We start from the raw sequence: 23,270 nt of genomic DNA, 5'->3' as shown, positions 1-23,270 counted from the left end.
TAGAAGCACACTATAGAATTAATGGAGTAACATAAATTGTAATCTAGCGATTTTTTAAATAGATCTATAATTATGATGGGTTATATTACAACCTAATCATTTGGTTTATTACCAAGGCCGTTCCGTTACGATTTTATAAAAATTTAAATTTAAATCACATACCGAGTTCCAATTCTCGAGGATCGAGATAAAAAAAGATTCATCTCGACCCACATAACAGGCGCTCAAAAAAAAAGTCGTTTGGCTTTCACGACTTTTTCTGAACGATTTTTAACGACGAACAGGTTGTTTACATGATCTTTAATAACAAAAATAGTAATAATAAATATACATACAGTCTAAGAACAATAATCTCCAACACAGAATTTGTCAATATTTCTTGATTGTACAGTGTTCAAACCCTGTACAAGTTTGTTCATTTTAACAATACTTAAAATTTCAAATATCAACTTATCAATATCAATTTCTCATCAAATATGATATTCATTAACACATGAATAGAATATAATGAAGTAACAAAAATATATCACAAATTACTGTGAAAAATGGAAATGTACAATCAAGTCGTTCCAAGTTGACAACAAATTTGTACTTCAATATCAAACATTCTCAAACAATAGATCACAAAATAGCGATTTGAAAAATATCTAACATTATCACTTTAAACTATCACTAAAAAGGGATGAAACCACTGAAACTGAAGAATTTGATAGATCCCTCTTAAGATATAATACAATTTGGTCTGTCACCTAAAATACCATCAATTTTTTCCATTTCTGATAACAACATGTGAAAAATCTCTGAAGCAGACTGAAAAAAAAACAAATTAGATTAGTTTTACCATTGTTACTGAAACTCACAGCAGTTTGTTTAGCTGATGTCTCCAAAAAAATAGCATTCCAGTCTTCAGCCAGTTTTTTACCTTCCTCATAGGAAATCATTCTTTCCATGTGAAGATCTGTTTTGTTTCCTACTAAAACCACTGGAACCCTAAGGAAAGAGAAGTTTTACACCATAAAACATTACAATTGGTTAGATTTACTGGATCTTTCCATTGAGATCCTGTAGCTTATGAAATATTGTTCCCACAACTTCAAAGGACCTAATGTCTGTTATGCTGTACACAAGAACATAGCCGTGAACATCAATGCTGTATTGTGAAGGAAAAAGAGTCAACTCGTCTTGTCCTGCTGTATCAACCAAAGTTAATTCATAATCTTGCGAATTTATCCTCACAGTTTTAGTGAAAGCTACAATAAGACAGTAACTACAAGTCTAAACTTCTCTAAACTTACTATTTTCAATTGTGGGGTCATAAGAATCCACAAATTGTCCGTCAACGAACTGAATACTGAGGGAAGACTTACCTAGAGTAAAACCGCATCAAAACTTCCCATTTTGAGAAGAGTTATCATACCAACCTACAGATCTGTAGCCCATCACTGCAATTTTCCTTTGCTTACACGACATATTCGCTACAAAACCTTTGATTTTCGATTTCTATCACAGGTACGAGATTTCTGTTAAAATTAGAGAGAAAAACAACCGAATCAAACGACACTTAGAAAATTATTGGTTAGGTCACAGCATACTACTAAATTCCACAGCACACTTGAAGGGAAGTAACTTTTGTGTTTCATAATTCTCAACACGGTTTTAGTATTGTTTTTATTGAATCACGTTGATAATTAAGAATGCAAAAAATTTAATTTGAACAATACGAAAACAATCATCGCTGTTTTTTGTTATAATTTCTTTCACAGCCGCAACAACATATTAAAATGTCACTTTTGGGGAATTCAGGGTTGCCACACTGATTTAAAAGCGCCGAAAAGAGCTGGGGCTAAAAGCCGGCAATGCAAAAATGGGTGAAAACAGAGCTTATTTAAAAACACGTCTTGTAATTATAACAAAAAGACAATTTGTGTTTGCAAAAAAAAAATAAAAATGTTGTTGGCCACGAAAAGCGCCATCTGTCACTTACTATAACTACTATAAAATTTAAATTCTTTTAATAAATCCTATTTAAAAGTAAATTTATTTAAAATAATTTTTACAAAACAATAATTTTTAGTTAAAAAATTGCTTTAGTTTTAAATTTTGTACCTTAAAATAGTAATTTTTATTTAAATTAAACAGTGACATCTACTTACGATTAAATGAAATTCACTTTTTTTGACAGATTTCATTAATTTGTGTTTGTTTTGGTGGCAAAACCAAAATCCCCAAAAATCACCTCCAGACTCCAGAGTTTGTTAAATGCAGAAGGGATGACGATTTTGTTGTTAAATATTCTATCAATTCCCCTTTCTAATGCCGATTTCTCCCCTGATGTATACTAAGATTTTGTAAAGAGTGTAACTGTAGAAGCAATGGGTGATAAAATAAAAGTAAGTCTTTAGAAAGATGTTTCTTATTAAATTCGCTTTTCCACCTCCAAACAGAATATTCCTGAACAAAAACTAAAGGCCTTTTCCATCGGAACAATGGGGAAGAGGTCTTTATCAAAGAAGGAACTAGAAGAACAACGTAAAAAAGAGGAAGAAAGAGCAGCAGCTCATGTAAATCAAGTGGCCTCTGTTTAAACATAACCTCTAATTGTGAGTTTTAGGTTTTTGAGGAATTTGTCGCGACATTTCAAGAGTCTCCTATTAGCAGTTCTAGTAAAGTTTGGGTAAAAGCAGGAACCTATGATGCAGGCGCTAGAAGTATGTTAAATTATTTAATTTTACCAAACATAATCTTTTGTTTATAGAGGAAGATACAAAAGACAAGGGGAAGTTATATAAGCCCCAGTCACGTCTCCAAGCGCCTGAAATTGCTGCTCCGGCAGAAAAAGTTCAGTTTTATGCTAAGCTCATTTCTGACAAGAAACCAGAGAGATTGGGAAAAAAGAAACAACACACTAAGAGCAATTTGGAGGCTTTCAAAGAAGAATTGAGACAGTAAGTTCAACACGTCGTTAAAACCCCCAAATCATTTTATTTTACAGAATTCAGGAAGAACGCGAGGAGCGGCATAAATACAAAGGCGTGTTGCGCACTCCAATGGAATCTGAGCTGGATATGTTCCTCAGAAGTGGAGATTTGGGCTCTTTTGATAACGGGGATCCCACAACCACAAATCTATATCTCGGAAATCTCAACCCTAAAGTAACTGAATTACTACGTAATTATCAAAGTTTAATTCCGTTTTTTTTGCCAGATTACTGAGCAACAATTAATGGAAATCTTCGGTCGCTACGGCCCCTTGGCTAGCATCAAAATAATGTGGCCCCGCTCAGACGAAGAAAAAGCTCGCGGCCGGAATTGCGGCTTCGTCGCCTACATGAGTCGTAAAGACGGCGAGAGAGCCCTCAGAAATTTAAATGGGAAAGAAATCCTAGGATATGAAATGAAGTTGGGGTGGGGAAAATCAGTGATAATTCCTCCCCATCCTATTTATATTCCTCCGGCTCTTCTGGAGTTGTCTTTTCCTCCACCTCCTTCAGGACTACCGTTCAATGCGCAACCTTGTGCTAAAGACAAAGATATTTTACCTAAATCAGCAGAGGAACTTGGTGAGATTTTATCAAGAAGTGTCGTCAAAGTTGTTATTCCAACCGATCGGAATCTGCTGATGCTTATTCATCGCATGGTGGAGTTTGTGGTTAGAGAGGGGCCGATGTTGGAGGCGATGATTATGAACAGGGAGATACATAATCCTAATTACCGGTAATTTTTTTCTGTTCTTTTAGAACAAGAATTAAAAGGTTATTGTAGGTTTCTATTCGAAAATCAGAGCCCAGCTCACATTTATTACCGGTGGAAATTGTACTCGATCATGCACGGGGACTCCCAGAAAGAATGGAGTACTAAGGAATTCCGACTGTTTAAAAGTACGCTTTATCTCATTTTTATCGTGTTATAAATGTTTTATTCACAGATGGTTCCGTTTGGAAGCCCCCACTTATGAACTCATATACCGCAGGAATGCCTGATGAGTTAGTCAACGACGACGAAGGAAAAGAAAGTACCAAAGGATCTTTATCAAATACGTACGAAATTTTATTTTAAGTTCACTGCTTTACGACTTAATTTTAGCCAACGCGACAGATTAGAAGACCTCATTCGGGGTCTAACGCCTGAGCGGAACAAAATTGGGGAAGCTATGGTATTTTGTATTGAACACAGTGACGCCGCTGAGGAAGTCGTCGATTGCATAACTGAATCTTTATCTAATAGTTCTACTTTAATCACGAAAAAAATTGCACGTCTTTATTTAGTATCGGATATTTTACATAACTGTGGAGTGAAAGTAAACAACGCTTCTTTTTATCGCAAGGCGTAAGTGGGAGTTACTTAACTAATTAACAAAACCTTACCCTCGTCATTCTAGATTTGAATCGAAGCTAGTCGACATCGTAACAGAAATCAAGAAAGCGTATGATAAGTTAGAGGGCCGACTTCAAGCAGAGGGATGCAAATTAAGGGTTCTAAGGATATTACAAGCCTTGGATGACTCCATTTATCACAAAGACTACGTAAACAAGTTACGGACTGTATTTTTGGGCATCAGAGAGCCAGAAATCAAAGAAGAAGTGGCCGAAAGTAACATAGATATCGACGGGGACCCTTTACAGGACCAGGTCGAAACTGACGATGATGTCCCCATGGATGGCGCAACCCTCCTGAAGAATGCCATGAAGCGCTATAAGAACACCACGATAGCCGCAGAGGATATCGACGGTACCAACACCACCATGTCAATTCAAAAAATAACAATTTTTATTTTAGGTAAAGAAATAGTGGATGACCCTAGTGATGTTGTGGTGCCCGCTAAGAAGCCAGTGGGACCACTTTCAGGCTTTATAATGTCGAAATGGGAGACGATCGATCCTGAGCAAGTTGAAGCACAGGCGATGACGACGAGCAAATGGGATTTATTGGGGAGTAGCGCCGATCCTAGTCAGGATGGTTCGTCGAACGATAAAGAAGATTCTAATGATTATACAGACACGAGAAATTTGACCGAAGAACGACGGATAAAACTAAGAGAGATTGAAGTGAAAGCAGTGCAGTATCAGGACGAGTTAGAATCTGGACAACGAGCGTTGAAGACTGGTTGGACACTCCCGCAACAAGTGGAACATTACCGGAGAAAACTACTGAAGAAGAGCGAAAAAGAAAGAAAGGAAAAGGATCCAAAAGGAGAAAAACACAAGAAAGATTACGACAAATCTGAAAGAAAAGAAGGTAGTTCCGATGAAGAAGTATACTACAAAGAAGGGTAAGTACTGAGTTTCTTATTAAACGTTCAAACACTCGAAGAGTGCCTACATTTAATACTCGCCTAGACTTTTAACCACTAAATCTTGTTTTTACTGATTTTGTAGTAAATCTAGAAAATCAAAAAAACTGTCACGCAGCTCGTCGAGTGGTTCTACATCGAAACACAGGTAACACTCGTACTGAAACATTTCTTTGTTCGATTTTCTTTTTCTGCAATGTGCTTGTATCTTTAGGTCAAAAAGTCGATCGCCTCCAAGGAAGAAAACTTATAGAGGTCCAAGTCCTCCTAGTCCCCCTCACATTCGACGTCAATCCCCTTTTTCATCTCGATCCCGTAAATCCAAAGATTCTTTATCTCCTCTTAGTTCATCAAATGGCAAATATGGTTCTCGTCGTTCCCCGTCACCCACTCGATCTAAAGGTAGTCGTAAATCTACTTCCCCTCGAAATCGTACGAGTCCTTCGCCACGAAGCCGCCGCGGAAGCACTTCCCCTTATCGTTCAAGGTATCATTCGCCTGAGAGTTCAAGAAAACATCGTCATAAACATAAATATTGACATTTTTAGCACTGTATCATGCAATCGTTTGCAAGATGTTTTTTGTGTATATTAATTAAACACGGCGTTACAAATTTAAAGAAGTTTCGAAAGCAATGGTTTTTGCAAGATTTTTTCTTGTTTATTATTTTACACTCCCATTACATATTTAAGAGTTTCCAAACAATCGTTTATTTGTGTATATTTGATTTTGGTTCTTCAGTTTTTTGGTTTTGGAAAATGCAACCGTTGCACAGCTGTAATAAAATGTATTTTTTTTACTGTTATAACTTTTCTTTTTTCCCTTTCTCATTGTATTACAAGAGGGTAGAAAAAATGAGCGTATTAGTTGACAAAAGGATTTATTTTCATACAACGCCAATAAAGAAATATTCTCGAAATTATATTTCTACCGCTAATATAAATAAATAAAAATAGAAAACAAACGACTTCATCCCAGAATATGCTGTTAATTGCTATGCAACATTACAATAGTAAGGCAGTTATGCATAGAACGCGTAAGCTTTAAAACGAGTTATTTCTTAGATTTCGATTTTTTTCCACCGCCTCCAGATTTGCGCGGAGGCGGAGTCGGTGATGCAGCAGCTGCACCGGACTCAGATTTTGATTTCGATGCTCCTTTTGATTGATCATCTGGTTTAGATTCAGAAGAAGCAGATTCTGAAGGGGGAGGTGGTAATACTTCGGCCGGGCTCGGGGGTGGTTGTTCTGTTGGAGCTTGTTCAACTGCAGGCGTGGGGCCTGGGGGTTGTTCCGTTGTAGGAACTACAGTTGCTGCGGCTGGACCTTCTGTCACAGGCGCGGGGGCTACAGTTTCCGTTTTTGGCATGGGAGGTTCTGCTACAGGTGCAGGGGCCGAAGGTTCTTTTACAGGCGCTGGCGCTTCTGTCACTGGAGCGGAGGCTGGAGCATCTGTTATTGGCGCGGGGGCTGGAGCTTCTGTTATAGACGCTGGAACTTCTGCCACAGATACTGGGATTGGAGCTTCTTTTACCGGCGCGGGGGCTGGAGCTTCTGATACCGGCGCAGGAGCTGAGGCTTCTGTAACTGGCGCAGGGGCTGGTGCTTCTGCTACCGGCGCAGAGGCTGGAACTTCTTTAACCGGCGCCGAGGCTTCTATTACAGGCGCAGAGGCTGGAACTTCTTTAACCGGCGCCGAGGCTTCTATTACAGGCGCAGAGGCTGTAACTTCTTTAACCGGCGCTGAGGCTTCTATTACAGGCGCGGGTACTGGGGCTGGAACTGCCGGTACTGGCGCTGGAGAAGCAGGAACTTCTGCAACAGGTGCAGGTGCTGCGGCTGCTGACACTGAAGCCTCTTTTGCAGGTTCTGGAACAGGAACTTCTGCAACAGGTGCAGGTACTGGAGCTGCTACTGTTGGAGCTTCCGTTACAGGTGCTGGAGCTGCTGTTACAGGTGCTGGAGCTTCTGTTGCAGGTGCTGGAGCTTCTGTTGCAGGTGCTGCAGCTACTGTTACAGGTGGTGTAGCTGCTACAACAGGCGCCGCAACTGGGAGCAGCGCTTGTTCTGTAACAAAAGGTGCTGGAACTGCGGGTTGTTCAACCGCAGGCGGTGCTGCAACTGTGGCTTGTTCTGTAGCAGGCGCGGTGAGAGGCTGTGCCTCCTTCGGAGGAATCGGACAGGTTGCTTCTTCTTTAGGTTTTAGAGGGCATTGCGGCGCTTCAGCAGCTGGAGTTTCGGCCGGTTTTGGTAGAAGTGGGCACTGAGGAGCTTCTTCTTTTACTGTGGTTTCAGTCTGAGCTAAAGGAATACTTTGCGGAGTTTCAGAAACGGGTGGAGCTGGTTGAGGTGCCGGCGGAACAGCTGTTAATTTAAACTAATTGTAACTTACTGTTTAGAAATAGAAAGTACAGCCCAAAAAAAGTGTTAGTCTGGATTAAAATAAAAAAACTTCACTCTGGTTATGTTAAAGGGGTTATTGCGCTTGCGGTCAAATTAGATAACGAAAGCTGCAATATTTATTATGAAAATTAATTTACACACTCTTATTCAGTAACAACATTTGGCAGTCTTAAATATTAACAAGCGTTGGTTATCTTCTTAGGCTCTACTGCCGGTTCGACACACAACTGACCTTCATTCGCGGTTTCCGCTACTTGTGCTTCAGTAGTAGGTGACGGTGTTACCTCTAAATTTATAAATATTAACAAAACATGAATAATACGTATAAACCAAAAAGCAGAATTTAACCCTTTTGAAAATAAAACTCAAAATATTTTCTTGGAACAAAGTGCCATGCACATAAGCCAACTATAAAAACTTTAAGCTGCACCTGTTGTTTTTTCAGCCGGAGAGCCCCCAGAGAGAGTTTCGCAGATTTTGCTCCAAATATTGTCGAAAGAATCTCTTCCCATATAGTCGATGTTCCCAACTTCCCAACCTTGTCGTCTTAGATGGTCATCAAGTGCACTTTGTTCTGCTGTTCTAGGTGCACCTAAAGTCAACTGAGCAAAGGCGCCAGCAAGTCCAGCCTATAGAAAAAAACTAGTTCAGTTCATTCCCTTACAAACTACCCTTAATTAGTCTTATCAACGTAATACTTACGGTGTCATCTTCAGGGGCCGAGTGCAATTTGGTTTCGTTACAAACAGCGGCAGCCTCACTTTCATTTTGCACGAAGGGATCCGGAAGAGGAGTGATTGATTTAGGCGGAGAAGGGGGAGGAGATAAGGGTTTTGGAGGAAGAGACTGAGTGGGGTTTTCTGAAAAATCGCCAATGATTGGAGGCGGAGGAGTTGACGACTTTAGAGAACTCTCAATTATTGGGGGCGGGGGTGAAGAACACTCGTTAATTGAAGGTGAAAGAATGTCAATGATTGGATGAGATTCTTGTGAAAAGCTCGAAGGAGACTCGTGGTCAGGTTTGGAAAAATGCAGGTGTACATGGCTAGCGTGATATGCATTTGTATTGTGAGATTCAGCAGGCTTTATTTGTGGCTCAAAAACAGAAATATGTGAAGGATTGTGAGATTCAGGAGAGTGAGTTTCAGGGACTTGAGATTGCTTTTGATCGTATTCCTCCCAAGGATCCCAAATTATATTGGTGCTAGTAGGTTCGGGTGTTTCGAAAGTGCAAGAGGAGATAGTGTGCGTAACATCTGAAGTGCTTCGAGCCTGAGCAAACATAAGCATGCAAAAAAAAGTGTTGAGTATATTAACACATCAAGTTTTCTAGAAACTTAGTCTAGAGTATACAAGCATGCACTTAAGGCCAATTAGAACTCAAAATACAAAAGCAAAGTTAACTGCATCATGCAATGTAGCCAGCGTATTATCACTATAGCAACTCACTCATTCAGAACTAGAACTTCTAAGTCTGCGTTTTGAAAAAATAAGTAACACATCTATGAATAACTTTAACACATTTTAGTTTAAAAACTCACCTTCCTAATATCACATCTACCCTGATAAGGCTTGCAAAAATCACACGATTTACATATTGAACTCAACCAAAATAAAGTATCCTCCCACTAAAGTACAATCTGAAAGAAATCTGAAACAATTCCGTGAGAGATACTTTATTTCAGCGCCCCCTTATTACAACCCATTAAACAACTTTACAACTCACCATCTCACGTGTCAACTGCGGATGAATCAAAGAACAGAAAATGTTCCACCAATGTTGAAGAATACCTTCAAGATGTTTCAAATCGGAGGACGGTTGAACCTTGCGAGTTTCAGTATTGAAGTATTGCAGCCATGGTTTTGAAGAACCAATAAAATGAATGATTTTCGTATCAGAACCATATCTAACACAAAAATTACCACCGGGAAACTAAATAAGTTCTTACTCACTGTTTGAACGCTGGTAAATACGAATAACAAGCAGTCGAACAAAGGTTGTAAATGAAAGGTAAATGTTTGCTGATGTCTTTGGTGGCCCAGTCGGAGAAGTATAAATTAAGAAGTCCTTGGTCTCCTCCTAAAGATTAATTGTGTCGTTTAAACATACCGGAAAGGTCGAATGATATGTTTACCATCGAAACTTCCTCGTTCTAAAGCAAACTGGACCAAATTCTCGTAGGTTTTGTTGGACGGACGATAAACAAAAACTCCTGAATTGAAACAGTCAGGCCAACCTACATCAGGAGCCGCCGATAGTTCTTCTCGGTCAAATAACTCATCACAGTTCTTTAATACCTAAGTGGCAACACTTGAAATTAATTAAGTCATAAAGTCAAGTTTTTTACTTTATGCTTCGCGGAAGTGTAAGAAAAATATGTGGATGTAAACAAAACCATCAAAAATATTCTATTTTCGATTATTTTATTTTAGATAACGGAGCCAAATTTGTGACCTCAATTTGACTCCTCTGGCGTAGTTTTTTGAAATTTTAAGCGAGATACGTTACTAACAATCACTAGAGTGCACAGTATAAATATCAGACATACCAACGTGTCTGCATCCAAAAATACACACTTGTCGAACTGTGTAAGACGCCAGCAGTGTAACTTAGTAAATGTTACTCCTAATTCGGGTCTTTTTAAGAGTCGAAGGTTCGCTTCGTCTTTCGAATCTAAAATATTCACTTCTTTGACGAGATCGAACACTGCTGATAACTTCTCTCTGTAATCGCAACATGAGTTGATACCATAAGAGACCATAAAACCTACCTCATGGAATTTGTAACGCCCGGCGTTACAAGAACTACTAACTGATGACTAGTTCCTACATTTTTCAACGAGTGAGCTAAAACCAACGCTCCTAGAGAGTACGAATCGTTGGTCGCTAACGTGACCCAAGCAAAACCTAAAAAAAAAAAGAAGAAAATGATTTATTTAAAATCTCTTTCTGAGATTTATGCCCGCGATTCCGCTGCGCAGCACCACACGTGGTAGTTTAGTTATTTTTAAGACATTCATTCATATCTATTGAGCCAATGGTGAAAACCGCACCAATATAAAATTATTTCGGAAGCAATATAATCCCACTCGAGAAGAGACGCAGAAATGAAAATTGCCAACTAGGAAGCTTCAGAGTCCAAATTTTTCACTGCGGAAAGTTGTGCCCACATTTCAAGGTGCTGAAATTCAACATTTACGGTCCAGAAATAGTCTTTCCGCTTCTTAGCACAACGCAAAATCAAGCTGCAGTACAAATGCTAAGCAAACTGCAATTATATGGTGGGACAAGGTTATGATAATGCGTCGGCGATGAGCGAAACATTCCACGGTGAAAAATAGTCCTGTGGGCATATATAGCTATTTTGCAATGGAGCTATAATTATAGTGGTCCTGTTTTTGCAACGCTAAGGACAACAAAATTTGGGCTAATTCTGGCGCCGATCGAAACTTTTTTATAGAACATACTGTATATGCAGGTCATCAATCTCGTGACGTAATCACTTGCAATCTCTTTTTTTTTAGTTAGTTTATGGCGTAGGTAATGAAATTCATTTTAAATAAATAGATGCAAACAGAAATAATCCATTCTGATACTTATTTTTATTATATTATCAAAATAAGTGTCACTGAATGTTAAACACATACGTCACTGATAAGCTTCAGTTTGTAAAGGACATGCGGTTTTAATTTTTTTTAAATAAGACGTTTTTCGATTGATTAGTGAGTATAAAACTGATGGCTGTCCTTGAAACATTGCGATTTTTGTGCTATGATTTTACTTATACGTTTTCTTATCGTGAGCTATGTAATGATTATATAATTCTTAGTATCTGCAGTTTTATTTCGTTGATTAATTAAGTTATTGTACTGCATCTCATTGCGCAATATTTAATTCGCAACATTAAAATTGTTTGTTTATTTCGAAGAACCTAAATTAAAATCTGAACCAATATTGTTATTTTTAACGCCACCACAGTTGCATTAAACTTCTCTATAAACAGATTTTGTAGATTTTTTGTAGGTGGTGGGTCAAAATTAGACTATATTGTGTGTGGGCCAGTTTTTGCGTTGCGACCCAAATCGAAGTTTTGTGGTCATTCTGTATTCTTTTACTTTCGTCATTACTAATAATTTGACGTAAAATTGATAAGAATCGAAGTAATTTTATATCTAACCACATTGAGATTTTTGTAAATAACAATGGGAAATTTTCCAAGAAAATAACAAAATAATCGCATTACGATCCTGGAACTGTGCCCATAACGTGCGTAGAAATAAATTTGACCTAAGTGGGTTTTGGGGCGGAAAACGTACGTCGTAGAATAGCGCAACTTAGACCTGTCAAATTTGATTCTAATTGGATTTTTCAAAAAACGGACGCTGAAGCAATTTTAAAAATATTCCGATTTATATTTAAAACTGTAGTGATAATGAGGTGGTTTTAAGAAGTAAATTCTTGATTATTGTGTCCATTCACTGTTTACATACATTGAAAGATTACCTCTCAAGAGCGACAGAAATAGCTTCTTATAGTTCCATCTAAATTTAAGTAAATGCAGCTGACTTTCTTTAAAAAATGTGCAAGGAAAGATCCTTCTGAAAAAACGCGAATTGCATCTTGCTCGAACGGTTAAGCGAAGTGGCATTTTTTCCCAATTTAAAAACACAAGCGATAACCAGTTTTAATCTATCAATCAAATAGTTTTTTCGTGTTAATTAAACTCTTCTCATTCATATAAGGTCGCCGGTCAAACAGGGTCACCCGATTTGTACAATTAAAAAAAAAAGTTACAATTACATACCTCCCATGGTTTCGACTCGAAAAATGCAAAGTTTATCAACTCAGAATCACACTCCGACCCTGGCCACACTTAATATACGACTGTTGATAAGTAGTGTTGACTGTTCAGTCGACTGTTACGCCAGCAGTGACCACTATAGCACTACTACAACGGAGTAGAAACCTTCAGGACGTCGTAAATGTAATGTAGACGTTTTGAAACTGTAAACCTGCTGGCTAACCTAGACGCACAATCGGCATGGTTTCGGTATAAAAAAGCATTGATTTGTTTTTGTGGATATTTAGAGAGCCGTCGGAATTTTTGCACGTTTGAGGCACTATCACTGCGCTTGCGTTGGACCAGTTTTTTAAAAAAAGGTTTGGGTTTTTGGTACGTGGACTGGAGATTTGTGGCTTAAATATTACTCGGATAATTTATATCGGGTAGATTAGACAAGGCTATCAAACAACATTAAGGATTAGGAACATTATCATTTAAAGAGAAAGGCTAGGCAACCAACATTACGTTTTTCAATTTGAAGAATAAACTCAATAGATTTGATCATTGGGCGAAAGTACGAAGAAAAATGGTGGATGCGCCAGACAAAATTTACTTTGGCCACCCCTAAATCGCCCCTAATTTAAAAAAATAAAACATTTGCGTACGCTCGCAGTTGGTCAAGCCCTAGAATCTGACGAAAATATCTGTTTTTATCTTCGGCAGTTTGGCGTCGCCTAATTTTTAGCAATTTTCGAGTTTTTGCGAAATTAATTACTACTTGCAAATAGTTTAGTTTCTTAATTCTTATTTTATATTCCATGCAAATTGTATTGAAAAAACGCGCTTTATCAAGTCAGTTTTCAAACTCAACATGACATTCGACAACTACGTTTACACCAAATTGTCATAAGTCACTCAACTTACTTATGTAGGTTAATTTTGATTAGGCTGGCTGTTGTGTCCTCTAAATACTGTTAATCAACATCGAAAAACAACAGGAAAGACTTTTGTTGCAATCGGACAAATTAAAGAAAAAATGACATTTTGGAGTAAACGTGGTACGTAACTGTCTTAAGCCACATTTTTTCAAAAATTTGATTGTGTAAAACAGGCTATCAAAGTAGGCATAATGGTAACTCTTGTAGGCTTAACAATGCCATTAAATAAACAAATGAAAAAAATGACTGATGCGTGCTTTGCAGTGGTTTACATTTGTTTTCTGGTACTTTTAAATGAATCCACAATATACAGAACACCTTTTTAATTGTAGGCACCGATTACCCCTTGTAAGTTAATAATAATTAAGTACCTATTAGTGGTAGTTGTGATAACGTTCTATTAGTAGTTCCATAGTTTGTTGGCTTGGATTACGTCGTATTTTGGCCCGGCGCATCCACCTTTTTTAATTGAATACTGGAATGTCAAAAGACAAAAATCAATAAAAAAAACATATATTAAATGAAGTGAAAAATTACATGATAAATCAATCAATCAATCATAAGATCTTAAAAACAAGAAAGAAATCACTTCTTCATTTGTCTGTACAAGTCACGGCGATCAAGAATCTTTCTGAGTTCTTCTTCAGAGTAAATCAGGCCGTTGGGCCGCACGGTCACGTGTCGCTCCTCCTTACTGAGAATTTCCTCCAACTCCTTTAGTTGATCATCATTAAAATTCCTCTGACCCATTGTTTCAAACTTGCCTGGAAGAAAAATCCGTAAAATCTAAGATTTTAAGAACTGATTGTCTACCTTCCTGCAGAATGATCTTCTCCAATCGTTTCTTGACAGTGCTTCGATTCACAACGATTTCATCGACGGTCCCTTTGGTAATCAAACTGTAAATCATGACAGGTTTAGTCTGTCCGATTCTATGACATCTGTCTTGAGCCTGAAGATCAACCATCGGATTCCAGTCCCGATCCATAAAAATAACGGTGTCAGCTGACGACAAATTTAGACCTAAGCCTCCAGCTCTTGTGGATATCATAAAAATAAAAATGTCTTTGTTGTTGTTAAAGGAGTCAATGCTGCCGCTTCTGTCGTCGTACGTTCTGCTACCATCCAATCGTTCATACTTGTATTTTCGGATGATCAACATCTCCTCAATTAAGTCCAAAAACATAACGGAAGTGGAAAATAAAAGTATCTGGAATTTAAAAGAAATAGTATTTTGCAACAATGCAGGAAGAATACCATACTTTGTGGTCTTGTTCCTTTAGAATTGGCAACATGGCATCCAAAACTTGAAGTTTCCCACTGTGGGAAATTATTTCTTCACTGACGTACATTTCCTTGCCTTTAGAGTTGGGTTTTAGTGGACACCATATCAAAAATGGATGGTTCACAGTTTTTCTGAGCATCATTAAAGGATTTTGCAGCTTTATGTTGGTTCTATACTCAGTGTCAGGAATTTCAAAGGGGACGTTCTTTCTGGAGCCCTCAGCTTCTGCCTTCACTGGTCTCTTTTTTATTGATCTCACACCGAAATAGTTTGCTTTGACGGAAGTTCTTTTCGTTATTTCCTCCTATTTACAAAGTAAGTCAAATAAAAGTAGCACATGGTATACTGTATACTTACATTTTCATTCAATGGTACCATAGTTAACTTCTTGTAATCTCTATGAAGAGTCGCGATGTATAAATACCGTTGCATTTCAGTTAAACGACAATATATGTCAATTTCTTTTTTTGGAGGTAATTCTTTCAAAACGTATTTCTTCTGTCGACGAAGAATAAACGGTGAAAGAGTCCTGTGAATTTTGGAGATAAGCTGGGAATTGGCTTCGTTTTCTAAAAGCTTCATTTTATCTTTAAGCTCATCCAATTCGAGTAACGCTGAAAGCCCATTGCGGTCTTTAAATAACCCAGGCATCAAGAAGTGCAGCAAAGCCCAAAGTTCCTGGATGCTGTTTTGAAGTGGAGTTCCGGTGAGGAGAAGTCTATTTGTAGATTTAATGTTCATTAATTGTCTAGAAAAACAGGTAAAGTAAATAAAAAGTACAAATTCCCTAACATCGACTCACATTGATAGTCTGCTTTTGGGATTCTTAAGCCGGTGACCTTCGTCCACGATGATATATTCCCATGAATGCAAGTTAAAAAATTTTGGCTCAATTTTGGGGCCTTCATAAGTTGTAACAAGCACCGGTTTTACCACGTCTGTACCAAGTTTGTATATTTTTCTAAAGATTTTCATCTGGCTCTGTCTTCTGTCTGGATCACCTTGCAAAAAACATACTGGGATTTCCGGTGCGAAGCGTTGAAATTCAGCCTCCCAATTTGATAAAGTCGATAGGGGAACTACAATCAGGAATGGCCCTGGAACTTTTCGCTCATACAAATGGCACAACAGGGCTATGATCTGGATGGTTTTTCCCAAGCCCATTTCATCCCCTAAAATTCCGTTAATGGAATTTTCGAACAATACCTAAACATTTCGTGTTAAACAGAGATTTGAACAGCTACAACTACATACTGTTAGCCAGGTAACTCCTTCTTCTTGGTATGGTCGTAATGTGCCTTTAAAATATTTCATGCGATCCAGAATATCGCGACGAATGGACACTGAAAATGGAAAATGAAATTTATATATTTTTTTTTAAATGGGGGAAAAACACACACCTTGACTTGAGGGTAGACTATCACTGGTGGAGTTTGAGCTGAAAGCGGACAAAAATACAAAAGCGTTAGCGAGTTTAAAATTTAAAAGGCGCAGTTCAAAGAAAAATTAATAAAAAAATAAAAATACAGCAAACCCTCGGTAACATATGTTTGAGTTGATGTTTTGTCTTCATTCAAAATGTTTTTAAACGTAAATTAACTCTGCTCGCTTCTGAGAATTTTTTTGTTCATGCAAAGACAAATATCGGCAGTCACCGGACGTTGTTAACTCGACAGATTTCTATAAAAATTGCTACGGCAGTTATCCGAGTCCGTATTAACAAGAATTTACTGTATTCTGGTTTAAATACAATTTTGGTAGTGATTGTCAATACTAATTGCACAAAAACTAAAAATATTCATTTAAAAAAAGATTCACAAAGCAATCTGAATCAGAAACGGAAAAATCGTTTCTTTTCCTACTAGTCATCATCGGAATTTCAATAAAACTATAACGTTCTTATCGCTTTAGTTCTGGGAACCAAAACAAAGGCAGAGTCTGAATAATACCAAGAAAAGCTCTAGAGTCGTATGAATTGCAATACATAAATCCTCAAATATACAGGGTGTAACAGAAATGAGTACATTAAATTAAACTGGTGGTAGATCTTCTGATATCGACATCTCGCTTATTTTTTCGAGGAAACTTAAGTTATTATACATCAGTGTACGCAGAATTTGCCGCAGATTCCAAATCTTGGATTTAAATTCAGATCCGACAACAAATAACTGAGCTATGGCCGATCGAAGTTTCGGAAAGTTCATTTTCATTTTTTCTCATTTTTCGTAATTTTTAAAGTTAAATATCTCGGAAACTATTAGAGATAATGAGATGCGGTTTGCGCCACTCTTTTTCTCGGCTCATGTTAGAAACTGTTACATGTTAGAAAATGTTCTCAAAAACCAAAAATTCGATAGTCGATTTTTCGCGAAAAAAAATGAAAATTTTTCATTTTTTTTAATTTTTAGCCATAACTCGCAAACTATTTGTCCTATAGATCTCAAATTTGGCCAGTAGATAGATTTTGAGCTCCTCTTTCGACTGATATATAATTCAATGCTATTAAACGTCATTTTCATTTTGAAAACATTGATTGAAAATCACCCTAAAATGATGTTTTCAAAACAGTTTTTGGCCAATACCTCGTTTATTTATTAAGCAAACTCAACAAACTTGGGTCTCATTTTACGCAGAATTTCACGCTGAATCCAAAAATTTGATATTTTTTTAAAATTTGTCAAAAAATAACCGAGTTATGGCCGTTTGAAATTTTGGGTTGTCGCCAGAGGGTCAAATTTTCGAAGGTTCGAAACAATTCATGCTCGATATCTCGGAAACTATTAGAGATATTGAGATGCGGTTTGCGCCATCGTTTTTCTCGCGATTTTTTACATAAGAAATAATTCTTTGATTTTTCTGCAGTCGAAATTTGCAATTTTCGCAAAAATTCATGATTAAAACTATGCCAAATTTCTGATATCGATATCTTGCTAATTTTTTAGAGTAAACTTAAGTTATTATACATCAGTGTAAACGCAGAATTTTCCGGAAGTCTCGAAAAGTTGATTTTCATTTTTCCTCATTTTTGCCAATTTGTCCAATCGATCTCAAATTTGGCCAGTAGATAGATCTCGAGCTTCTTTTTCGATTTAGGAATTTGACCAAAATCATTGTTGCGGGAGAATTTGGTTAATATTATAAAATGTACATTTTCTTGATAAACAAAAAATTTTAGGCGAGTGACAGAAAGCATTGCGCATCTTTATGAACGCTTTTGTGTCACATTTTACACAAACTTTACACAGAGTGATTTTTATGAACGCAGCCCAGTGTTGTGAAAATAATGGTGGTGTCACTTTGAACACCTTTTTTGATTTTATTCATGGACTCGTGAAGTTTTATTAACACGAAAAAGGTAAGATTTCTTGTTTCTCTTAGTGAAATTTAGCCCATGAATTTTTCATAAAAATGGTACAGTCTGTTTCACCAACTTATCCCGATCTCTCATAAAAGCTTTCATAGCAAGAAATGAAATACGTTTATGGTTTTATCTCTTTCTATCCGATAACTGAAGCTAAAGCAAACCAAGAACGTATAGCATTAAGATTGTGTTTCTCTCTGTTCTTTTCCAATTTAAGAAGTAAAGAGAGACAGAAGCTCTCAAATATGCCGAGTGTTAGATCAGCTCTCAGGGTGTAACTAGGAATGCGAACACCGACAACAATAGAACACAAAAATCACTAAAGAATTGCACAAAATTTACTCCAAGAAAACATAAAAAAATTTACCTCCATGTAAATTCACTTGATTACCTGAGGTATTAGTACCGGTGACTCATTGGTCCTGACTTAAACAAAAACATGAGAATTTGAATTTTTAAAAATAAAGTAATATTTGACAGCGTACTCTGTCAAATACAGACAGAGCGGGATGTCGGTACTTGAACCGTACTCTTAAATTTTTATGAGAGATCGGGATAAGTTGGTGAAATAGACTGTACATGTTTAAAAATCGCGTTAACAGAAACCTGTTTAATTGAATGTCCTTATTTCTGTTACCCCCTGTATATCATAAAGTTCCAAAAATTTTAACGAATTGTGACGTTGAAGTGCCGATTTAAAATAATAGGAAGTACAGTCGACTTTCGGTACAGGACCGGACAGAGGACAGTTCAAATGATCAAAAAATAAACTTCAAATTACTAATTTTTCGAAAACAAAAATACAAATTGAGAATACACAGAAAAATCATTAAGACGATTGGCGGATCAGTCACGTCTCAGTACCAAAAAACGGTTAATTCCTGGAAATATTGAGTAATACAATTATACAGAAGTCAGTTACGAGGAGCAGCTACTCTGTTAAATTGTCGAGAGTCCACTGTACCTATTTTACGTTGTGAAATAAATGGACAATTCTGTTCGACATTTGCCCTCCTATTGAGAGCTGTAGCCCCTAGCAAAATGAAGCTTACGAATAAAAAGAAATGTTCACAAGAAATAGAAAAAATGTAAAGAACATACCTTCCTGGGTTAGCAGTTGAAATTTTTTGTTCAAGATAAGCAGAATATTTCATGCTCATGGTCACCACTTTGTTCAGCTTTGTGATATCTTGCTCTCGTAACTCTTCCAAAAGTTCAGTATTAACCCTCTTCGTACTGTTTATTGAAATAGCATTTTCTTTTCCACTGTCTTCATCGTCAAAATCATCAGGAACAGATCGTTTGCGATCACTGCGATCCTCTTTCACATTGTTACACTGATCGGTGAGGACAACTTTAAGTTCTTTGTTAAGACCCTGATTTTGTTTTACAGACGAAGATTTGTATTTTCCTGCCATCGCTAGACTAGACGTTCACAAATTTACACTTTAGAAACCAAACTAAACAGTTAAAAACATTAAAAGCAGTACTCCACGCCGCAACGTTCTTTTACAAATGAATTTAATTCGTTGTCTCCCCACCTGTTTATTCAGATTCGCGCCTTTTTCTTAACCTAAATGTAAACGAAGAAACCTAAGAACGTTAATTTCACTAAAAGACGAAATTCACTAATTAATAAAAATTGGACGAATAAAGATGAAAACAAATCGAACGGTTCATAATTTTGCTAAATAATTTTAGTATGTTTTAAGTTATCATATATAACACTGGATAAAAACATCGTACACATTTTGACCACAGATTTTGACATATGACATCTGTCGCATAACCTCTGAAAATCGAAAATGACAGGTTCTCTGTCAAACTTTTATCTATAAATTCATCATTTTTGGACACAGTTCAAAATTTTTTGCTCATTTTATTAACATAATCTCAGTCTCCACAAGAAAATTGCGTAAAGTGCGTTTTTCTGTCGTTTACACGCCAAAAAACATACAAATTTGCACATGGAAAACTCGTCCACATGAAAAATTTCTGTACCTCGAGGATTACACATCTTTTTACTTCCAACTTCTTATTTTAAACCTTGTAATCTCGAAAGTAACGGACCTGGTGGCGTATTTATCCAATTTATAGTTTCCACAACGAGTTTCGAAAATATGGAATATTCAGATTCGTAAGTTTTTTCCCTGAAAGTCTCAGTTCTTACGAACTTTTTTAGAGAGTGCAACGGTGGTGAGTCTTTAGATAAAATTTCGATGTACAAATGGGTGGACATAACCTCAGAATTTAAGGATGCAGTCACAGGTTTTTCATCATGAAATGAAATGCACTTACATCACCACATCTTGTTGTAGATCTGCAGATGGGAGAGCTTCTGCACGATAATTTATTTGGACTTTTTGAAGCAATGTCAGCTATAGAGATGATGGACCCAAAAATGGATGCAGGGATGATATGTAATCGCGGTGCTAGAAAAGCAAAGACTTTAAATCAAACTTTAGAAGTAAGTCTCAAGAAATTCTTGCTTTTGTCGTAATTTCATCAATTTCCAGGAAGGTCTGTTGAAACTGGACGATTTTAATTATAATGAGATGATTGGCATTATTGATACAACTTTAGCTTGCATTGTTTCTTGGCTGGAAGGTCATTCTTTAGCTCAAACAGTTTTTACTAATTTATATTTACATCAGCCTTACAGTATAGAAGATAGAACAATTAAAGCGTTTTGTTTCATCGTGTACAAATTGTTAGAAATTATTAAGGATTTTGTTCATAAGTAAGTTTCTTTTCTTTGGTTTTGGCTCTAAATCTTCGGTTAACAGAGCGATGGTCTATGAAGAAGAAGATTTTCAACCAATGCAATATGGTTATCATCTGAATCCAGACATATCAGAACAAAGAATTATAGGAATGTTAAGAGAAGTAGAGGAGGAACTACACAGAAAGATCAGATCAAGGCAATCAGCGGTAAGAAACCACAGATAGAACTCCCCTATTTTTGTTGTTTCAGAATGAAATTCAAGCAGTTCATGCTAGAATTAAATTTGTAAGAGTTTTCTATCAGGTGTTAACAATTATGAGGCGGGATGAACAAACTCCTGCGGTTGTTGACTGTCAGAGACTTCTAATCACAGCGTCTGATATGTTGAATATTATGAAAGACTCTGTCAACTTGGGGATACAAGGAGGTTTGTGATTGAAACTGTTTATTAATTATAAATGTCCGATGTCTTTAGGTGATAATGGTTTGATCCCCGGATTTGAGCCTCTAATCAACCAGCGGTTATTACCCCCGACATTTCCGAGGTATACAAAAATAAAACCGCGCACTGAAGCCTTGAATTATTTTTCTGATATAGTAGAGAGATTCAAGACTATCACCAAAATACAGTCAATTACTTCCTTACATCAAGTTCTAGTAAATATCAAATTAGTTAAAATCGAAACTGTGAGTTTATTTTCAGGATTTCTTCATTGATTTTAGTAAAACTAGTCCGTGTTTGTTATCTAGATCAGCATTACAATTACTATATCAAGGTATGATCAGTTCAAGAAGTCAATAAAGTAATGAAGGGTTTTAGGTACAAGCCCATGTGCCCTTCGCGATATTCTAAAAGAAGCCGTGAAAACATTTATATGTCCTCCAGCGTTGGTGTCAAAATCGATTCTTTCGAATCAACAGGTACAAATACAGATTGAATTGCTTTTTCAAATTTTTTCTTTTAGGCTAAAAAGTATGTGGAATCGTTTTTGGCTCATTGTACCAGACCGTTTGCAAGTTTCTTGCAACTGTGTGGTCATAACCGTGCGAGGCAAAGAGACAAATTGGCTCATCTTTTAGAAGAATTTACCAATCTTCAGGATGAGGTAGTAACCACAATGTTCAAACTCCCCATTGTTGGATTTTTACAGGCGGAGCGAGTGGACGCATATTTACATAACATTTCAGTCCATTCCACGTCTCGTCCTCATTTAGCGTGTTTTGGTACTTGGATTTTGTACCACACTCTAAAAATCATGATCATGTATTTATTAGCGGGCTTTGAATTGGAACTGTACAGCAGACACGAATATTATTACATATATTGGTAAAGTATTGATAATTTAATTCTAGAAATGGAATCAACAAATCAGTGACCAGTAGAGACTGTTTTTTAGGTACCTGTACGAATTCCTGTATGGATGGTTGGTGTCTGCGTTATCACGAGCCGACAGTTTTCTCGTTGAAAACGAACTAATCAACGAGCTGCAAAAATCCAAGAATACATCAAAAAAGAAACCGAAACATAAGAGAAAAGCGAGGCCGTACAATCGTGACATTGTTTTTTATCAAGCTCTTCAAAATATGTGTGGCGGCTATTATAAAGTAACGTTTTATAAACCCAACTTCATTTTAATCCAACATTGAATTTCAGGCTTTAATGGGCTTTCGTTTAGACGGGAAGCTAACCATGCCGCATCCACAATTCGACAGCGAGCAAGTCCGATATGAGCATCGTTTTGCTCCTTTCCAAAATTTATTAACGCCGCCTCCAGTTCAATATTCAGAATTTAGAGAAATGACTTCTGTTGAGCGGTTACAACAGCCCGTTGACAGCATTTATTTTTATATCACTGGTTGTAAACATTTTCATCAAGCGCGTCAACTCCTCGAAAATATCCAAGCAGATGGCGAAGTCAGTGATTTGTTAAAAATTTCGAAAACGAATTTTATTGTGTTGAAGCTACTTGCAGGTGGACATAAAAAAGATTCAGTCACACCGCCAGAATTCGATTTTTCTGTCAACAAGTACTTTCCGATTGTAAAATTGCTTTGAGTTTATACTGGTATTTTGTGTATATATTGGATGTAATCATGGTTGTAAATTTTTGTGCTGATGAGTGCAATTCATTTCATTGTTGATGACGTAAAATATACAATTTCCTGTTGGTGTGCGTGTATAGTTTTGCTTAAGCTGTGATTTTATACTTATTAGATCGTAGATCTATGATTGTTACATGTTTACCAATTAAATTCGAAGTACGGAACTAAACATTGAATTTATTATAAACCATATCAAAGCAACTAACACTTGTTATTGTTGTTATTAAACGCCAATAAATTCAAATACGCATAAATCTTTGAATTATATGAAATTTTGCGACTAAAACTCTTTTTGTTACGCAACCATCAATACATTATCTTCCGGGCTTGGGGTACCACGTGTTTTTCAGACTTGCGCCGGGTTAAAAAACTGTCATTTTCGCA

The 23,270-nt window shown here is 36.9% G+C and overlaps 5 protein-coding genes across 9 annotated transcripts; 2 read left to right on the top strand and 3 right to left on the bottom strand.

The window, feature by feature from the left end:
• Window positions 1-284: 284 nt before the first annotated feature.
• On the bottom strand, window positions 285-1,949 carry Rheb (Ras homolog enriched in brain). Its single transcript, XM_088047404.1, has 5 exons — window positions 1,422-1,949; window positions 1,296-1,367; window positions 1,043-1,250; window positions 861-990; window positions 285-810 (listed from the first exon to the last, which is right to left on the bottom strand). Exons 1-5 carry the CDS (start codon window positions 1,468-1,470, stop codon window positions 721-723), a joined length of 549 nt encoding a protein of 182 aa, XP_087903530.1. The 5' UTR covers window positions 1,471-1,949; the 3' UTR covers window positions 285-720.
• A 263-nt stretch (window positions 1,950-2,212) lies between these two features.
• Window positions 2,213-6,097, top strand: LOC148166976 (U2 snRNP-associated SURP motif-containing protein). Its single transcript, XM_088048377.1, has 13 exons — window positions 2,213-2,390; window positions 2,445-2,561; window positions 2,612-2,708; window positions 2,756-2,945; window positions 2,993-3,152; window positions 3,205-3,713; window positions 3,762-3,877; window positions 3,925-4,036; window positions 4,083-4,325; window positions 4,378-4,727; window positions 4,776-5,268; window positions 5,375-5,437; window positions 5,504-6,097. Exons 1-13 carry the CDS (start codon window positions 2,373-2,375, stop codon window positions 5,826-5,828), a joined length of 2,793 nt encoding a protein of 930 aa, XP_087904503.1. The 5' UTR covers window positions 2,213-2,372; the 3' UTR covers window positions 5,829-6,097.
• A 55-nt stretch (window positions 6,098-6,152) lies between these two features.
• LOC148166975 (uncharacterized) lies at window positions 6,153-12,842 on the bottom strand. 3 transcript variants are annotated; one of them, XM_088048376.1, is made up of 11 exons: window positions 12,496-12,842; window positions 10,463-10,598; window positions 10,241-10,415; window positions 9,827-9,989; window positions 9,645-9,771; window positions 9,418-9,598; window positions 9,233-9,262; window positions 8,394-8,963; window positions 8,122-8,320; window positions 7,924-7,977; window positions 6,153-7,652 (listed from the first exon to the last, which is right to left on the bottom strand). In XM_088048376.1, exons 1-11 carry the CDS (start codon window positions 12,500-12,502, stop codon window positions 6,343-6,345), a joined length of 2,952 nt encoding a protein of 983 aa, XP_087904502.1. In that variant the 5' UTR covers window positions 12,503-12,842; the 3' UTR covers window positions 6,153-6,342. The 3 variants fall into 3 exon arrangements, with proteins under 3 accessions (XP_087904502.1, XP_087904500.1, XP_087904501.1); XM_088048374.1 differs by lacking the exon at window positions 9,233-9,262 and having other exon boundaries at window positions 12,496-12,841; XM_088048375.1 differs by lacking the exons at window positions 8,394-8,963; window positions 9,233-9,262 and having other exon boundaries at window positions 12,496-12,825.
• Window positions 12,843-13,909: 1,067 nt separating this feature from the next.
• On the bottom strand, window positions 13,910-19,844 carry LOC148166974 (lymphoid-specific helicase-like). Of its 2 annotated transcripts, XM_088047333.1 has the most exons (8): window positions 19,160-19,844; window positions 16,098-16,135; window positions 15,952-16,040; window positions 15,500-15,903; window positions 15,055-15,445; window positions 14,675-15,001; window positions 14,226-14,622; window positions 13,910-14,176 (listed from the first exon to the last, which is right to left on the bottom strand). In XM_088047333.1, the coding sequence occupies exons 1-8, from the start codon at window positions 19,474-19,476 to the stop codon at window positions 13,998-14,000; spliced, it is 2,142 nt and encodes a 713-aa protein (XP_087903459.1). In that variant the 5' UTR covers window positions 19,477-19,844; the 3' UTR covers window positions 13,910-13,997. The 2 variants fall into 2 exon arrangements, with proteins under 2 accessions (XP_087903459.1, XP_087903461.1); XM_088047335.1 differs by lacking the exon at window positions 16,098-16,135 and having other exon boundaries at window positions 19,160-19,250.
• Window positions 19,845-20,078: 234 nt separating this feature from the next.
• On the top strand, window positions 20,079-23,055 carry Naa35 (N-alpha-acetyltransferase 35). 2 transcript variants are annotated; one of them, XM_088047337.1, is made up of 13 exons: window positions 20,079-20,195; window positions 20,241-20,326; window positions 20,377-20,525; window positions 20,575-20,798; window positions 20,845-20,989; window positions 21,033-21,210; window positions 21,259-21,434; window positions 21,487-21,559; window positions 21,604-21,704; window positions 21,749-21,889; window positions 21,935-22,110; window positions 22,181-22,388; window positions 22,438-23,055. In XM_088047337.1, exons 1-13 carry the CDS (start codon window positions 20,179-20,181, stop codon window positions 22,837-22,839), a joined length of 2,076 nt encoding a protein of 691 aa, XP_087903463.1. In that variant the 5' UTR covers window positions 20,079-20,178; the 3' UTR covers window positions 22,840-23,055. The 2 variants fall into 2 exon arrangements, with proteins under 2 accessions (XP_087903463.1, XP_087903462.1); XM_088047336.1 differs by having other exon boundaries at window positions 21,259-21,440.
• The last annotated feature ends 215 nt before the right edge of the window (window positions 23,056-23,270 follow it).

This window comes from Gnatocerus cornutus, chromosome 10, assembly GCF_029298725.1.
Source record: "Gnatocerus cornutus isolate USDA-ARS CGAHR chromosome 10, icGnaCorn1.1, whole genome shotgun sequence".
Classification (NCBI taxonomy): domain Eukaryota; kingdom Metazoa; phylum Arthropoda; class Insecta; order Coleoptera; family Tenebrionidae; genus Gnatocerus; species Gnatocerus cornutus.
Note: the sequence above shows the minus strand (reverse complement) of the source record. Positions and strands in the feature narration are given on the sequence as shown.

Coding starts and splice junctions, on each gene's coding strand:
- Rheb (XM_088047404.1), bottom strand. CDS start 1,470: ATGTCGTGTAAGCAAAGGAAAATTGCAGTGATGGGCTACAGATCTGTA. Junction 1,251..1,295: donor TGACCCCACAATTGAAAATA/GTAAGTTTAGAG, acceptor GTCTTATTGTAG/CTTTCACTAAAACTGTGAGG. Junction 811..860: donor CATCAGCTAAACAAACTGCT/GTGAGTTTCAGT, acceptor TTTTTTTTTCAG/TCTGCTTCAGAGATTTTTCA.
- LOC148166976 (XM_088048377.1), top strand. Junction 2,709..2,755: donor CTATGATGCAGGCGCTAGAA/GTATGTTAAATT, acceptor TTTTGTTTATAG/AGGAAGATACAAAAGACAAG. Junction 5,269..5,374: donor GAAGTATACTACAAAGAAGG/GTAAGTACTGAG, acceptor CTGATTTTGTAG/TAAATCTAGAAAATCAAAAA.
- LOC148166975 (XM_088048376.1), bottom strand. Junction 10,416..10,462: donor GGCGTTACAAATTCCATGAG/GTAGGTTTTATG, acceptor TTGCGATTACAG/AGAGAAGTTATCAGCAGTGT. Junction 9,599..9,644: donor TATTTACCAGCGTTCAAACA/GTGAGTAAGAAC, acceptor TTTTTGTGTTAG/ATATGGTTCTGATACGAAAA.
- LOC148166974 (XM_088047333.1), bottom strand. CDS start 19,476: ATGGCAGGAAAATACAAATCTTCGTCTGTAAAACAAAATCAGGGTCTT. Junction 16,136..19,159: donor TCAACTGCTAACCCAGGAAG/GTATGTTCTTTA, acceptor GTCCGCTTTCAG/CTCAAACTCCACCAGTGATA. Junction 15,446..15,499: donor CCCAAAAGCAGACTATCAAT/GTGAGTCGATGT, acceptor CTGTTTTTCTAG/ACAATTAATGAACATTAAAT.
- Naa35 (XM_088047336.1), top strand. Junction 20,990..21,032: donor TCAGATCAAGGCAATCAGCG/GTAAGAAACCAC, acceptor TTGTTGTTTCAG/AATGAAATTCAAGCAGTTCA. Junction 21,890..21,934: donor TTACCAATCTTCAGGATGAG/GTAGTAACCACA, acceptor GGATTTTTACAG/GCGGAGCGAGTGGACGCATA.